This window comes from Calonectris borealis, chromosome W, assembly GCF_964195595.1.
Source record: "Calonectris borealis chromosome W, bCalBor7.hap1.2, whole genome shotgun sequence".
NCBI lineage: Eukaryota > Metazoa > Chordata > Aves > Procellariiformes > Procellariidae > Calonectris > Calonectris borealis.
Genome location: NC_134351.1, coordinates 45,221,253 through 45,237,653, shown reverse-complemented (window position 1 = coordinate 45,237,653; position 16,401 = coordinate 45,221,253). Strand labels below are relative to the sequence as shown.

Sequence of the window (16,401 nt, the reverse complement as noted above, 5' to 3'; positions counted from 1 at the left end):
GACAACCTTTTAAAATAAAGGAAAAGAAAACAAACACAAAACAAAAGAAATAATCACCAGACAAACATTTCTTATTTTCCAAATCAGGTGGTGTCATCTCTTTCGTAATACTGGAGTACTACTCTTGACAACACCATCAGCTCATTCTTTGATCCTTTAAACTTGATAGAAAAGGATGTATGAAATGTTCTGGATATTCCAGTAACTCGACAAAAAACTTACAACTAAATTAACACTACCATTCAGCAACCTTAAATCAAGGACAGTCTTTTCAACAAATGCATACAGCAAATATGTACATCAGATGTCTCTCTCTCATGCCTTATATATTCCCAGCAAAATATGCTGCTCAGTAAGCAAACTATTACATTGTAGACCAGAATCAGTCCCCAAATTTAAAGCATAAAACCACACAGAATACATTTCAAGATTACAATCTTGAGGTGATTAAGGAGCGAACATCAGTGACAAGGTCAACAGCAAGGAAAAAACCGACAGCTTCTTTGCCAGCTACAATGAAAATACAAGTGCCTATGTTAGGGCTGCAATAAGATCCCATGAAAGTTGCTGACAGAGGGTATAACATGACCTTGTCCTTTCCTCCCTACTTTCTATCATGAAGTGCAATCTACCCTTGCAACTCCATTTAATCATTGTCTTGCTATGGCAGTTTTCAAGAAAAGCACATCTCCAAAGTTTAAGTATTAATTGCAAAGGTATGATGTGCTTCAATAAAGCTGCAAAGAAACATAAAAACCTGAGTCTACACCCAATTAAAATTATACAAAATTTATTTCTACTTTTATGATTTTATCGAGAGTCCTAAAAGGAGAAAAAGATTGTATTTTATGCATTTGAATATGTATCTTCATTTTTTTAATTTGTTCTGATTAAATAATAGTTTAGAACATAGTTTATTACTAGCAAGAGATTAATGTTAGTAATTAACTAGTAACTAAATATCTGAATGTATCAACAGATATATCTCTGAAGAAAAGTGCTCGTTTTTTTAATCAGTCAAATAAATTAACTATCTGAATACACTTACTGAAGTCATGCAAGATGGAGATTTATAAAACCTACATATTCCACCCGACCAGGTCAATGTTTAACTATTTATATTTTCCAGATTTCATGTCCTCATATAAATTCCATTTTAAAGGTTCCTATTTAGAATTTACAAGCAACTAAACAGTAAGCCAGCATTACCTTTTTGCATGTTCCCCAAAATTTGAGGGATACGGGAGCTCACATTCACACACTCCACATCGCCCAGTTCATTTCTAATTCAAGCACATCAGTTTTTTAATGATATCCACAAATGGGGAACAACTGTAGTTTGCAAATACAAAGTTCCAGAGAAAAACTAAAGGGATCCATATACAGTTTCACAAATTACATATACACCGATTAGGAAATAGTCCAAATGGCTATTAAAGTTACACATCCCTCTATTTTGCTGCCTATGTTAGTCATTTATCAGATTGTGTGGCAGGACTGCACGGAACCTTTGCTATACATAAATGAAACTTTTCAGTATTTGCTGGACACATACTTCAGAATAAACCTTCAAAGTTAATAAGAATACAGCTCTCAGCTTTAGAGACTAAGTGAAGATAATTCAGTTTCCTTCTTTTGGAAGCATGCCATTTTTTTACAGAAAACTAAATATTTTGTGAAGAATAAAAAAAAAAATACTGTCTTACCTTGGCATCTGATTTTTGCAGTGTTTCTGTTCCTAGAAGCATTAGCTTGCTCTGACACTTGGTAGAAAACAAACAAAACACAATGTTTACTTAATCTTCCCTTTTGTAGGAAAGAAACATGATGTTTAGAAATTCCAACAAAAGTTGTTTACTATAGGAAAAAGAGTTTTGACTTGGCTCCTACCATGTCCCTCAGAGCCTGACTCAGAACAGCAAAGAATAAATATTTTGAAATCATACTGCAGTAAAAAAGTAGAACTTCAATTAATTGATAAGTAGAAAAGCAGCAGCTAACAAAAGATGATGTATGATTTGAGGAAAAAGGCAAGTTATGGAAAAGTTGATATGGGGAAAGACACTGAACAGATGAAGAACACAAGAAACTGGGAAGAGAGGAGAGTCATGGACAATGACAAAGGCTGAACGGAGAAGCTGCTGTCAAGTTCACACACTTGGTGCTACCATTCTGGCTCTCCAAACAGAGCAATCACAGTATAATACACATTTTTTGTTTCAACTCCTTTAGCAGGGCAATATACTATACGCTTCAGAAACAGTCTGATTTTTAAGAGTGCTCTACATAAGCTCCCATTGACTGCAATGGGATGTACATCAAGTCTGAAATTCAGGCCACCACAGATATCCAAGGCTTCAGCAGGAGACACCTGCTAAACTCCTTCTTGTTTTATAACTGTCAGCAATTTATCCTGCCGCATGACAGGGCAGGATGTATTCTACTAAGCAGTATTTGGAACCAAACACAATATAGGATTTCTCCAATAAAAATTGCTAATGCTGACAGTCACCGGAACATTACATCATAAACCATATAACCTGGGGAGCTAATTCAATAACTATTAGTTCTTTAAACTTTTTGCTGAAACATGCTTGCATCCAGGATGCAACAATCACAAAGCAATAAAAATCCTACTGTTTTTAATCAACTTCCAAAAATAATGCATATTATCATTTCCTGTATTGTTTTGGGGACGCTGGAAACGAGATACAAGATTTCAAAGATTTTCAATTAAATTAAAAATAATAAACATTCTAACTTCCCTTCTAATCTGAAAATTTCAAAGAAAGTTCACATCCTCTGAAGTGGTGCCAAACAAAAACTTCTGTTGATAACTTATTACAATACTTCAGAAACCTAGATACAGGATTCCCTGCCACTTGTTCAATATTAAGATATGCATTGTGCCAATTTCTTAATAACATAAACAAGCATTAAGTTTACACATAACAGAAAAAGTTTATCTTTCCTGGGATTCCTGTAAATAAAAAACTCGCTCTAAAATGTTGTTATTATTAGCATATTGGACCACATATCGAGAGAGAGAGAAATTTTATTCTTGAGGATGTAACTGTCAGCTTACACGAGCGTATGCCAACACCATCGTCCTTCTAAGCCTCTTTCACCTTCCATTCTCTCTCCTTTAAGATCCAAAGTACTTGTGAACAGCAGTTGAATCCCATCTTGCATGACGCTAAAGAGAGAAGGATCTCAAGTCTCACTTTGCTGGTACTACCAGAACACAAGTAAATTGCTTATTGTCGTGGTTTAACCCCAGCCAGCAAATAAACCCCACGCAGCCGCTCGCTCACCCCCCGCCTCCGGTGGGATGGGGGAGAGAATCGGGAGGGCACAAGTAGGAAAACTCCCGGGTTGAGATAAAAACAGTTTAATAATTGAAATAAAACAAAGTAGAACAGCAATAATAACAATGAGAACAACAACAAGAACAGAATATACAAAGCAGGCAATGCACAATGCAACTGCTCGCCGACCGCGAGGTTTTTATACTCAGCATGATGTCACATGGTATAGAATACCCCATTGGCCAGCTGGGTCCACCACCCTGGCTGTGCTCCCCCCAGTGCAAGCACCACCCAGCAACAGCCAAAGCATCAATGGGCCATCAACGCTCCTTTCACACCAAACCCAAAACACAGCACCCACCAGCTACTAGAAAGAAAATTAACCCTGTCCGAGCTGGAACCAGGACAATATCCACCCCTTATTCTATACCACTTACGTCGTGCCCAGGTCTCACATTTTCCCATACATTCCAATTAGTCATCACTACTTTTCCTGCCTTTTGATGTATACACACACAAAGATATCATTCCCTTAGTCCATGGGCCATCCCTCTAAAATGTCCGTTGAGTTCATTTAGTCCATGACTTGGGGTTCCATCTGTCGTAACAGTCTTTCAGGGCAGGAGAGATGGTGTGTGGTGTTGGACTGTTGCATGCTGAGGCCAGTTCTGGGCGCTCGTCTGGTTCTATCATTGTTGCACTTTGCTCGGTTTCATCGGAGTTCATTCTTCATTAATCTGGGTGATTCTTACTATAATACTGTTAATATGGCATATGGTAACCATAGAAGTGATGACATACAGTATTATATAGTAACTATCAACATACAATTCAGTTCATTGGCTATTTTCACCCAAAATCAAATCCCCTTGAGGTACACATTGGACTTCCCCATCCTTTCGCATTACCCACCAAGTGCACCCAGGTCCCTGAGCAAAAGCAATCCCACAGATGGGTTTTCCCTTGCCAGAGGCAGGAGTAACCCAGACCGTCTTCCCCAGCATATTTCTCATATGCACGACAGGGACTTTATCCCCCTCTACAGTACTTAAGGGTTTGGACTGGGCAGGGCCAGCTCGAGTGACAGATCCCTGAGTGTTGACTAACCAGGTGGCCTTTGCTAAATGTGTGTCCCAATGCATGAATGTCCCACCACCCATTGCCCTCAGCGTAGTCTTTAGCAGCCCGTTGTATCGTTCGATTTTCCCGGAGGCTGGTGCATGGTAGGGGATGTGATATACCCACTCAAAACCATGCTCTTTGGCCCAGGTGTCTATGAGGGTGTTTCGGAAGTGAGTCCCGTTGTCTGACTCAATTCTTTCTGGGGTGCCATGTCGCCATAGGACTTGCTTTTCAAGGCCCAGGAGAGTGTTCCGGGCAGTGGCATGGGGCACGGGATATGTTTCCAGCCATCCTGTGGTTACTTCCACCATGGTGAGCACATAGCGCTTGCCTTGTTGGGTTTGTGGGAGCGTGATATAATCCACCTGCCAGGCCTCCCCATATTTGTATTTCAACCATCGTCCTCCATACCAAAGAGGCTTTACTCGCTTGGCTTGCTTGATGGCAGCGCATGTTTCACATTCATGGATAACCTGTGACGTGTCGTATAGGACTCCATACCGCAGCTTTCCAGCCCCGATGCTTTCCCACAAGGCGACAGGACCCATCAGTGAACAGGGCATATTGCTTCTCGTTTTCTGGTAGTTTGTTATATGGTGGGGCCTCTTCAGCACGCGTCACCTCCTCCGCTGGGGATATTCCAAAATCTTTGCCTTCTGGCCAGTTCGTGATCACTTCCAAGATTCCTGGGCGACTGGGGTTTCCTATTCGGGCTCCTTGTGTGATCAGTGTGACCCTCTTACTCCACGTAGCATCGGTTGCATGATGTATAGAGGGGACCCTCCCTTTGAACAACCAGCCCAGCACCGGCAGTCGGGGTGCCAGGAGGAGCTGTGTTTAATTTGTTCAAAGGCTTATTGTTGCTCAGGGCCCCATTTGACATTGTTCTTCTTCCGAGTCACTTGATAGAGGGGGCTTACAATCAGGCTGTAGTCTGGAAGATGCATTCTCCAAAAGCCCACAATGCCTAAGAAAGCTTGCGTTTCCTTTTTGCTAGTTGGTGGGGACATGGCTGTTATTTTATTGATCACAGCCATTGGGATCTGACAACGTCCATCTTGCCATTTTATTCCTAAAAACTGGATCTCCTGTGCAGGTCCCTTGACCTTACTTTGTTTTATGGCAAAAGCTGGCATCAGAAGGATTTGGACTATTCTCTCCCCTTTCTCAAAAACTTCCTCTGCTGTGTTGCCCCACACGATGATGTCATCAATGTATTGCAGGTGCTCTGGAGCCTCACCCTGTTCCAGTGCGGTGTGGATCAGTCCATGGCAAATGGTAGGGCTGTGTTTCCACCCCTGGGGCAGTCGGTTCCAGGTTTACTGGACGCCCCTCCAAGTGAAAGCAAACTGTGGCCTGCACTCTGCCGCCAAAGGGATTGAGAAGAACGCATTATCGATATCATTTGTGGCGTACCACTTGGCTGCCTTTGACTCCAGTTCATATTGGAGTTCTAGCATGTCCGGCACAGCAGCACTCAGTGGCTGCGTGACTTCGTTCAAGCCACAATAGTCTACTGTTAGTCTCCACTCTCCATTAGACTTTTGCACTGGCCGTATGGGACTGTTAAAGGGTGAGCGAGTCTTGCTGATCACTCCTTGGCTCTCCAGTCGACGAATCAGCTCATGGATGGGAAGCAGGGAGTCTCGGTTGGTGCGATATTGCCGCTGGTGCACTGTTGTGGTAGCGACTGGCACCTGTTGTTCTTCGACCCTCAGCAACCCCACAACAGAAGGGTCCTCCGAGAGACCAGGCAAGGTGGACAGCTGTTTAATTTCCTCCGTCTCCAGGGCAGCTATACCAAAAGCCCACCGGTACCCTTTTGGGTCCTTGAAATACCCTCTCCTGAGGTAGTCTATGCCAAGGATGCACGGAGCCTCTGGGCCAGTCACAATGGGGTGCTTCTGCCACTCCTTCCCGGTTAGGCTCACTTCGGCCTCCAATACAGTTAACTCTTGGGATCCCCCTGTCACTCCAGAAATACAGATGGGTTCTGCCCCTTCATAGCTTGATGGCATCAGGGTAGACTGTGCACCGGTGTCTATGAGAGCCTTATACTCCTGTGGGTCTGATGTGCCAGGCCATCGAATCCACACAGTCCAGTAAACCCGGTTGTCCCTTTCCTCCACCTGGCTGGAGGCAGGGCCCCTCTAGTCCTGGTCATCATATTCGCTATCCACTTCTTGTAAGTATGAATCAGAAGTCCCTTCGTTAAGGTCGGAAGTGGAATCAGCCCTTCTACTCTGCCTGGGAAACTGCTCACTGGAGACTGGAGCAGCAGTTTTCCTGGAAGAACCCCCTTGTGTGGTTGTTTTTCCTTGCAACTCATGTACCCGTGCCTCTAGGGCTGAGGTAGGTTTTCCATCCCACTTCCTCATGTCCTCTCCGTGGTCACGCAGGTAAAACCACAGGGTGCCCCGGGCTGTGTACCCATGATATCTCCTCTCTTGAGCAGAGGGAGGCTTGCTCCTAATTAATCTGTTGTTATCTCAAACCTTCGGGTTGGGCGTCAAAAAGGACTGTCGTGGTTTAACCCCAGCCAGCAAATAAACCCCACGCAGCCGCTCGCTCACCCCCCACCTCCGGTGGGATGGGGGAGAGCATCGGGAGGGCACAAGTAGGAAAACTCCCGGGTTGAGATAAAAACAGTTTAATAATTGAAATAAAACGAAGTAGAACAGTAATAATAACAATGAGAACAACAACAAGAACAGAATATACAAAGCAGGTGATGCACAATGCAACTGCTTACCGACCGCGTGTCACGAACGGGGGTGCTGAGCCCCCCACACACCTGGTTTTTATACTGAGCATGATGTCACATGGTATAGAATGCCCCATTGGCCAGCTGGGTCCACCACCCCGGCTGTGCTTCCTTCCCCCAGCAACAGCCAAAGCATCAATGGGCCATCAACGCTCCTTTCACACTAAACCCAAATCACAGCACACCCCCCATGCTACTGAGAAGAAAGTTTACTCTGTCCCAGCCGGAACCAGGACACTTATATTTTCCCTAGTTTTAACATATACTCCCATTCTATTTAATTAAATCATAACATCAGCACACTGTAAACAAAGTTTAACGCTGCAAGGCATTCTTCACCCCTGCCAGCACTTCTACCTTTGACCTTTTTGAAGATCTTTTCTTCTTCCTCTTTTTTTTTTTTTTTTTTTTGTGGTGGTTTCTTTGGAGGGGGTGAGGTAAGCATGCAGTGAAGGATGGGGAGATGAACAAAAACCACTGAGAAAAGTTTACAACAAATCTAGTCCAACACTCGTGATTTGCATACCTCTTCCATCTGCTTCCAAATACTCTCACATTCATCCAAGAGTTCTTCCTTGGCATCTACAGGAGAAACCGAGTCATTGATGATTTCTGGTAATTTTTCAGCCTATTAACAAGCAAACAGAACAGTTACCATGTAGATCTACAATAAATATTAATGGGTTACTGAATCATACCTGCTACTTTAGGTCAAATATGTAACAGAGCAATCCCTTTGAATCCAAAGTTTTCAGTTAACTCCCTGTATTTCTAGGCAGCACCCAATCATTCAGTAAAATCAGCTAACCATATTACTATAGTAAAATTTGAAGACACTGATAACTTTTTTTATTGAATCACAAAGTACTAAATTTTCAAAACTGCTTTGATTATCTGCACTTGTGTTTTTTATTTTCTGACAATTTTATTAAAGAAACAATGAGAGAATAAGTACACATCTACAAAGCCATGCTTTTCTTCCATATATCTGCAAAGTTCTTAAGCATAGTTATTTCTACTCTGTCTTCTAATAAATGTGCTAATCTATTTCTCCTTATGATAACTTTCATTTGTTAATCAAAGACTCTGAATTCAAGTGTCCTGGAGGTTACTAGAAAAACAAATAACAAAAGAACCTGAAATATATGCAGGCGACCAAGTAAACAGGGCACCAGGACAGCCAAGAGAAAATCATCACAGGTTAAATTAAAAAGTTTGAGAAACTGTTGGGTCAAACAGAAACAAATACAAATTCAGAAATGTAATACTAGTTAAATCTAAAGAGATACATAAAAGACAACAGCAATTAAGAGGGGAAAAAACAGAAGGGCCAAAATGGCACTCAAAGGGTATATTTTTTTTTTTTTTAAGGTAAAACAACCAACAGAAATTTCCTAATTGTACAAGATGCAGGAAGCCTTTAAAAATACTTAAATGGATCAGTAAGCCCACCAAATAGGTAGAGATTACAAGGAGACATTAAAAAAGATAAAGACCTAAAGAAGAAAAACACATCTCTGCCTTCTTAATGATGCATAAATTCCTAAGTCAACCTTTTGTTCATTTTCAGAACAAAAATGAGGTATCAGAGAAAAATATGTTGAAAAAACAAATAATTTAAAAGGAGCGAAATATTCAACTAGTCCTTCCGAAGTTTAAGTATGCCATAGTAGAGTGGCTAAGAAAAAAAATCAGAATGTCTCACTGAACACTGGAAGCATTCTAGAGAACTGAAAGGTAGCAATACTTCTACTTAGCCTTCCTGGCAAATTTGTTGCATCAATAATTAAAAACAGAACACTAGAATGTCTGGATTGTCATGATCTGATAAGGTCTAACAAGCGCAGTTTTTGCAAAGGAAAATCCTTATCTTCTTAAGAGTCTTGGAATGTCTCCATAACAGAAAAGAGAACTAGTTCACATAATTTATTAAGACTTCTGAAATGCCTCCAGCAAAGCCCCCCCCCCAGAAGGCTAATAAAGAAACTAAGCAGTCTTGAGAGGTGATATACTTTTTTTTTCCCCCCTCAGACCAAAAACTGGCAAGAAGACAAACAAACAAAAAAGCCTGAACAGATAATTTTCATCATGGCAAAAAGGCTCAGCAGCAGAGCTGAGAGGGCCCGAACAAAAAAAAAAAACAACACAAAAACCTTTGGAAATTGGAAAGGGGTATTGGGGTGGAACAAAAAGTCCTATCCCCCTCTCCACCACCCCCAATAATATGATCCATCAACATGAAAACATTATATGAAATAAATCTCTGAATATATAGCCAAAAAAACTAACACCCAAAACTGTTTAAGTAATTATAATGATTATTGTTGACCTTCAAAATTTCCATGATTGATTTTACCCAAAGTTTCAAAATATACTGTCGTGGTTTAACCCCAGCCAGCAAAATAAACACCACGCAGCCGCTCGATCACACCCCCCCCGGTGGGATGGGGGAGAGAATTGGGAGGGCACAAGTAGGAAAGCTCCCGGGTTGAGATAAAAACAGTTTAATAATTGAAATAAAACTGAGTAGAACAGTAATAATAACAATGAGAACAACAACAATAACAGAATACACAAAGCAGGCAATGCACAACACAACCGCTCACCGACCGCGTGTCACGAACGGGGGGCGAGCCCCCCCCCACACCTGGTTTTTATACTCAGCATGATGTCACATGGTATAGAATACCCCATTGGCCAGCTGGGTCCACCACTCCGGCTGTGCTCCCCCCTCCCGGTGCAAGCATCACCCAGCAACAGCCAAAGAATCAATGGGCCATCAACGCTCCTTTCACACCAAACCCAAAACACAGCACACCCCCCAAGCTACTGGGAAGAAAGTTAACTCTGTCCCAGCCGGAACCAGGACAATATCCACCCCTTATTCTATACCATCTACATCATGCCCAGGTCTCACATTTCCCCATACATTCCAATTAGTCACCGCTACTTTTCCCTGCCTTTTGATATATAGGCACGCAGAGATATCATTCCCTTAGTCCATGGGCCATCCCTCTAAAACATCCGTTGAGTTCATTTAGTCCATGACTTGGGGTTCCACCTGTCATAAAAGTCTTGCAGGGCAGGAGAGATGGTGTGTGGTGTTGGGCTCTTGCATGCGGAGGCCAGGTCTGGGCGCTCGTCCGGTTCTATCATTGTTGCACCTTGCTCAGTTTCATCAGAGTTCATCCTACATTAATCTGGGTGATTCTTACTGTAATACTGTTAATATGGCATATGGAAACCATAGAAGTGATGACATACAGTACTATGTAATAACTAACATCGTACAATTCAGTTCATTGGCTATTTTCACCCAAAATTAAATCCCCTTGAGGTACACACCAGACTTCCCCATCCTTTCTCATCACCCACCAAGTGCACCCAGGTCCTTGAGCAAAAGCAATCCCACGGATGGGTTTTCCCTTGCCAGAGGCAGGAGCAACCCAGACTGTCTTCCCCAGCATATTTCTCATATGCACGACAGGGACTTTATCCCCCTCTACAGCACGTAAGGGTTTGGATTGGGCAGGGCCAGCTCGAGTGACAGATCCCCTAGTGTTGACTAACCAGGTGGCCTTTGCTAAATGTGTGTCCCAATGCTTGAATGTCCCACCACCCATTGCCCTCAGCGTAGTCTTTAACAGCCCGTTGTATCGTTCAATTTTTCCGGAGGCTGGTGCATGGTAGGGGATGTGATATACCCACTCAATGCCATGCTCTTTAGCCCAGGTGTCTATGAGGGTGTTTCGGAAATGAGTCCCGTTGTCTGACTCAATTCTTTCTGGGGTGCCATGTCGCCATAAGACTTGCTTTTCAAGGCCCAGGATGGTGTTCCGGGCGGTGGCATGGGGCACAGGATATGTTTCTAGCCATCCTGTGGTTGCTTCCACCATGGTGAGCACATAGCGCTTGCCTTGTTGGGTTTGTGGGAGTGTGATATAATCAATCTGCCAGGCCTCCCCATATTTGTATTTCAGCCATCGTCCTCCATACCAAAGAGGCTTTACTCGCTTGGCTTGCTTGATTGCAGCGCATGTTTCACATTCGTGGATAACCTGTGCAATAGCGTCCATGGTCAAGTCCACCCCTCGATCATGAGCCCATCTATATGTTGCATCTCTCCCTTGGTGGCCTGAAGTGTCATGGGCCCACCGAGCTATAAATAATTCACCCTTCTGTTGCCAGTCCAGATCCACCTGAGCTACTTCGATCTTGGCAGCCTGATCCACCTGCTGGTTGTTTTGGTGCTCTTCACTGGCCCGACTCTTGGGTACGTGAGCATCTACGTGACGTACTTTTACAACCAGATTCTCTACCTGGGCAGCAATATCTTGCCACAATGCGGCAGCCCAGATGGGTTTACCTCTGCGCTGCCAGTTGTTCTGCTTCCACTGCTGCAACCACCCCCACAGGGCATTTGCCACCATCCATGAGTCAGTATAGAGATAAAGTACTGGCCATTTTTCTCGTTCGGCAATGTCCAAGGCCAGCTGGATGGCTTTCACCTCTGCAAACTGACTCGATTCACCTTCTCCTTCAGCAGTTTCTGCGACTTGGCGTATAGGACTCCATACCGCAGCCTTCCATCTCCGATGTTTTCCCACAAGGCGACAGGACCCATCAGTGAACAGGGCATATTGCTTCTCGTTTTCTGGTAGTTTGTTATATGGTGAGGCCTCTTCAGCACGCGTCACCTCCTCCTCTGGGGATATTCCAAAATCTTTGCCTTCTGGCCAGTTCGTGATCACCTCCAAGATTCCTGGGCGACTGGGGTTTCCTATTCGGGCCCGTTGTGTGATCAGTGCGACCCACTTACTCCACGTAGCATCAGTTGCATGATGTGTAGAGGGGACGCTCCCTTTGAACATCCAGCCCAGCACCGGCAGTCGGGGTGCCAGGAGGAGCTGTGCTTCAGTGCCAACCACTTCCGAAGCAGCTCGAACCCCTTCATATGCTGCCAATATCTCCTTCTCAGTTGGAGTGTAGCGGGCCTCAGATCCTCTGTATCCCCGACTCCAGAACCCTAAGGGTCGACCTCGAGTCTCCCCTGGTGCTTTCTGCCAGTGGCTCCAGGTAGGACCATTCTCCCCGGCTGCGGTGTAGAGCACATTCTTCACATCTTGTCCTGCCCAGACTGGCCCAAGGGCTACTGCCTGAACTATCTCCTGTTTAATTTGTTCAAAGGCTTTTCGTTGCTCAGGGCCCCATTTGAAGTCATTCTTCTTCCTGGTGACATGATAGAGAGGGCTTACGATCTGACTGTAATTTGGAATATGCATTCTCCAAAAACCCACAACGCCTAAGAAAGCTTGTGTTTCCTTTTTGCTAGTTGGTGGGGACATGGCTGTTATTTTGTTGATCACAGCCATTGGGATCTGACGATGTCCATCTTGCCATTTTATTCCTAAAAACTGGATCTCCTGTGCAGGTCCCTTGACCTTACTTCGTTTTATTGCAAAGCCGGCCTTCAGAAGGATTTGGACTATTCTCTCCCCTTTCTCGAAAACTTCCTCTGCTGTGTTGCCCCACACGATGATGTCATCAATGTATTGCAGGTGCTCTGGAGCCTCACCCTGTTCCAGTGCGGTGTGGATCAGTCCATGGCAAATGGTAGGGCTGTGTTTCCACCCCTGGGGCAGTCGGTTCCAGGTTTACTGGACGCCCCTCCAAGTGAAAGCAAACTGTGGCCTGCACTCTGCTGCCAAAGGGATTGAGAAGAACGCATTAGCGATATCAATGGTGGCGTACCACTTGGCTGCCTTTGACTCCAGTTCGTACTCCAGCATGTCCGGCACGGCAGCACTCAGTGGCGGCGTGACTTCGTTCAGGCCACGGTAGTCTACTGTTAGTCTCCACTCTCCATTGGACTTTCGCACTGGCCATATGGGACTGTTGAAGGGTGAGCGAGTCTTGCTGATCACTCCTTGGCTCTCCAGTTGACGAATCAGCTCATGGATGGGGATCAGGGAGTCTCGGTTTGTGCGGTATTGCCGCCGGTACACTGTTGTGGTAGCAATTGGTACCTGTTGTTCTTGGACCTTCAACAACCCCACAACAGAAGGATCCTTTGAGAGACCAGGCAAGGTGGACAGCTGTTTCATTTCCTCCGTCTCCAGGGCAGCTATACCAAAAGCCCACCGGTACCCTTTTGGGTCCTTGAAATACCCTCTCCTGAGGTAGTCGATGCCAAGGATGCACGGAGCCTCTGGGCCAGTCACAATGGGGTGCTTCTGCCACTCATTCCCGGTTAGGCTCACTTTGGCCTCCAATAGAGTTATCTCTTGGGATCCCCCTGTCACTCCAGAAATACAAATGGGTTCTGACCCTTTATAGATTGATGGCATCAGGGTACACTGCGCACCGGTGTCTACGAGAGCCTTATATTCTTGTGGATCTGATGTGCCAGGCCATCGAATCCACACAGTCCAGTAAACCCAGTTGTCCCTTTCCTCCACCTGGCTGGAGGCAGGGCCCCTCTAGTCCTGGTCATCATATTCGCTATCCACTTCTTGTAAGTATGAATCAGAAGTCCCTTCGTTAAGGTCGGAAGTGGAATCAGCCCTTCTACTCTGCCTGGGGAACTCACTGGAGACTGGAGCAGCAGTTTTCCTGGAAGAACCCCCTTGTGTGGTTGTTTTTCCTTGCAACTCATGTACCCGTGCCTCTAGGGCTGAGGTAGGTTTTCCATCCCACTTCCTCATGTCCTCTCCGTGGTCACGCAGGTAAAACCACAGGGTGCCCTGGGGTGTGTACCCACGATGTCTCCTCTCTTGAGCAGAGGTACGTGTGCTCCTAATGGCTGAGACACTGGCCCGTGCAGGTGGGGAGCAGGACATATCCTCTTTGAGTTGCTGGACCTCCTGAGACAGTTTCTCCACAGCAGAGACACAGGCCCGTAGGGAGGAAGAGAGACTTTCTTCATATTGCCGGTGTTGGCCAGCCAGTTCATCCACTGTTTGTTCCTCTCCATCTCTCCAGGTCATTATTGCCAATGAGTTTGCATGTGATGCTGGTGCGCTCCGTACAAACTTCCGCCACATCGGTCGGTTGCATTTGACTTCATCTGGGTCTTTGGATAACTGCTCGTTGTTCAAGTCATCATAAATCACTTCCAGCACGGCTAATTCCCTCAGGTACTGGATACCTCTCTCCATGGTGGTCCACTTGCCTGGGTGGCATATAACATCTTCCTTGAAGGGATACCTTTCCTTCACACCTGACAGGAGTCGCCTCCAGAGGCTGATGACTTGTGCCCCTTGTCCAATTGCTTTGTCAATGCCCCCTTCCCTAGAAAGGGATCCCAGCTGCTTGGCTTCCCTACCCTCTAATTCCAGGCTACTGGCCCCGTTATCCCAGCATCGGAGCAGCCAGGTGACAATGTGCTCGCCTGGGCAAGGACTGAAGTCTTTTCGCATATCTCGCAGCTCACTCAGAGATAGGGATCGGGTGGTCACCATCTCATTTACGGGTTCTGCCTCCTCCTCCTCCTGTTCTCGTGATGGCCCTGGTTCATCTTCATCCCTTACTAGACGAGCTGATTTTCTTGTGCATTTTCTTTTTTGTATAGGGGCGACTGATACCGGCATGGGTTGGTTCTCTGTCGCAGGGGGCGGAGTAGCTGCCTTGCCTGCCCTGGGGGGTGAGGGAGCCGCTGTGCTTGCCGTGGGGGGTGGGGTAGCCACAGGGCCTGTTGCTTTGTCATCAGCTGCAGAGACGTTTCCTTCCCCTTGGGGGTTCTGAGTGGTGTTAAGCAGGGCTCGGTAGGCGTGGGCCAGGCCCCAGCACATTGTAGTGATTTGCATCTCCCTAGAATGGCCAGGGTGACAGCATACTTCTTCCAAATATTCTACTAATTTTTCAGGGTTCTTCACTTGTTCAGGGGTAAAGTCCCAGAACACTGGGGGTGCCCATCGCCCTAGGCATTTGCCCATGCTATCCCACTCGCCCTGCCACTCATAACTATCCAGCCTTGGGGCAGATCTCTGGATGACATTCTTAAATTGCTTACTAACCTTGGAGAAAACCGCAACAATATTCCCAAGGAGTACCAAGAGATGTATCTTAACTACCCAGGGATGTTCAAGGTACTGGCAAGTTATTTTAACGAAGGAGACGACATCATAGAGAAAGGTAGCGAGGGTGCCATTCTCTATTTCCTCCATAAAAAATCTCTCAGAGGAAAAGGTATAATTGCTAATGGTCTCCATGAGGTGGTACCCGAAATGCAGAAACGGCTTCATTACGAATCCCAAATACCAAATAACCCCCAATCCCAGCGTTTTAGTAACAAATCTCCCAGGCAAAACATCATTAATCACGGCAGAGCACAACAGACTACAAAACCCAACTCCAATTTTTAACAGGTACAGTAAAAACAAGAGCATGGTGCAGAACAAACGAATATGTTACCAGATATAAATTCCTTAATATGTTCTAAATAATCTGTCGTTATCTCAACCCTTCGTGCCCCACGTTGGGCGCCAAAAAGGACTGTCGTGGTTTAACCCCAGCCAGCAAAAATAAACGCCACGCAGCCGCTCGATCACCCCCCCCCCGGTGGGATGGGGGAGAGAATCGGGAGGGCACAAGTAGGAAAGCTCCCGGGTTGAGATAAAAACAGTTTAATAATTGAAATAAAACTGAGTAGAACAGTAATAATAATAATGAGAACAACAACAATAACAGAATACACAAAGCAGGCAATGCACAACGCAACTGCTCACCGACCGCGTGTCACGAACGGGGGGGGGGGGGGCAAGCCCCCCCCCACACACCTGTTTTTTATACTCAGCATGATGTCACATGGTATAGAATACCCCATTGGCCAGCTGGGTCCACCACCCCGGCTGTGCTCCCCCCTCCCGGTGCAAGCATCACCCAGCAACAGCCAAAGCATCAATGGGCCATCAACTCTCCTTTCACACCAAACCCAAAACACAGCACACCCCCCAAGCTACTGGGAAGAAAGTTAACCCTGTCCCAGGTGGAACCAGGACATATACGTATTATGAGGAGATACTACAGGCCTCTGTACTGCAAGCCAAATTGACTTGTGGTCCCTAATACTGTGCTGTTAATTACCTTATAAAGTATAAGCATCAAAAAGTGTCACGTTTGTTCAGATGTTTTTCTTTGTAGCTTGCAATTTCCCTATTTCTGTATGGTAAGATTAGGATTCTATCTGTATGCCATACCTGAAAACTG

The 16,401-nt window shown here is 45.3% G+C and overlaps 1 protein-coding gene and 2 long non-coding RNA genes across 6 annotated transcripts in view; 1 reads left to right on the top strand and 2 right to left on the bottom strand.

Moving 5' to 3' along the window:
• The window catches only part of LOC142074738 (uncharacterized), a 181,939-nt gene that overhangs the window by 15,721 nt on the left and 149,817 nt on the right, over positions 1-16,401 (top strand). The gene's annotated exons all lie outside the window — the stretch shown is intronic.
• The window catches only part of LOC142074739 (uncharacterized), a 450,900-nt gene that overhangs the window by 414,232 nt on the left and 20,267 nt on the right, over positions 1-16,401 (bottom strand). The window lies entirely within an intron of this gene.
• The window catches only part of LOC142074735 (centromere protein K-like), a 30,798-nt gene that overhangs the window by 13,260 nt on the left and 1,137 nt on the right, over positions 1-16,401 (bottom strand). For 2 of the 4 annotated variants that reach the window (XM_075135597.1, XM_075135594.1), the window contains exons 2-3: positions 7,721-7,822; positions 1,707-1,763 (exon numbers count right to left, since the gene is read on the bottom strand). In XM_075135597.1, the coding sequence (XP_074991698.1) occupies positions 1,707-1,763; positions 7,721-7,822 (159 nt within the window). The remainder of the gene's footprint in view (positions 1-1,706; positions 1,764-7,720; positions 7,823-16,401) is intronic. The other 2 variants (XM_075135595.1, XM_075135596.1) reach the window with 2 other exon arrangements.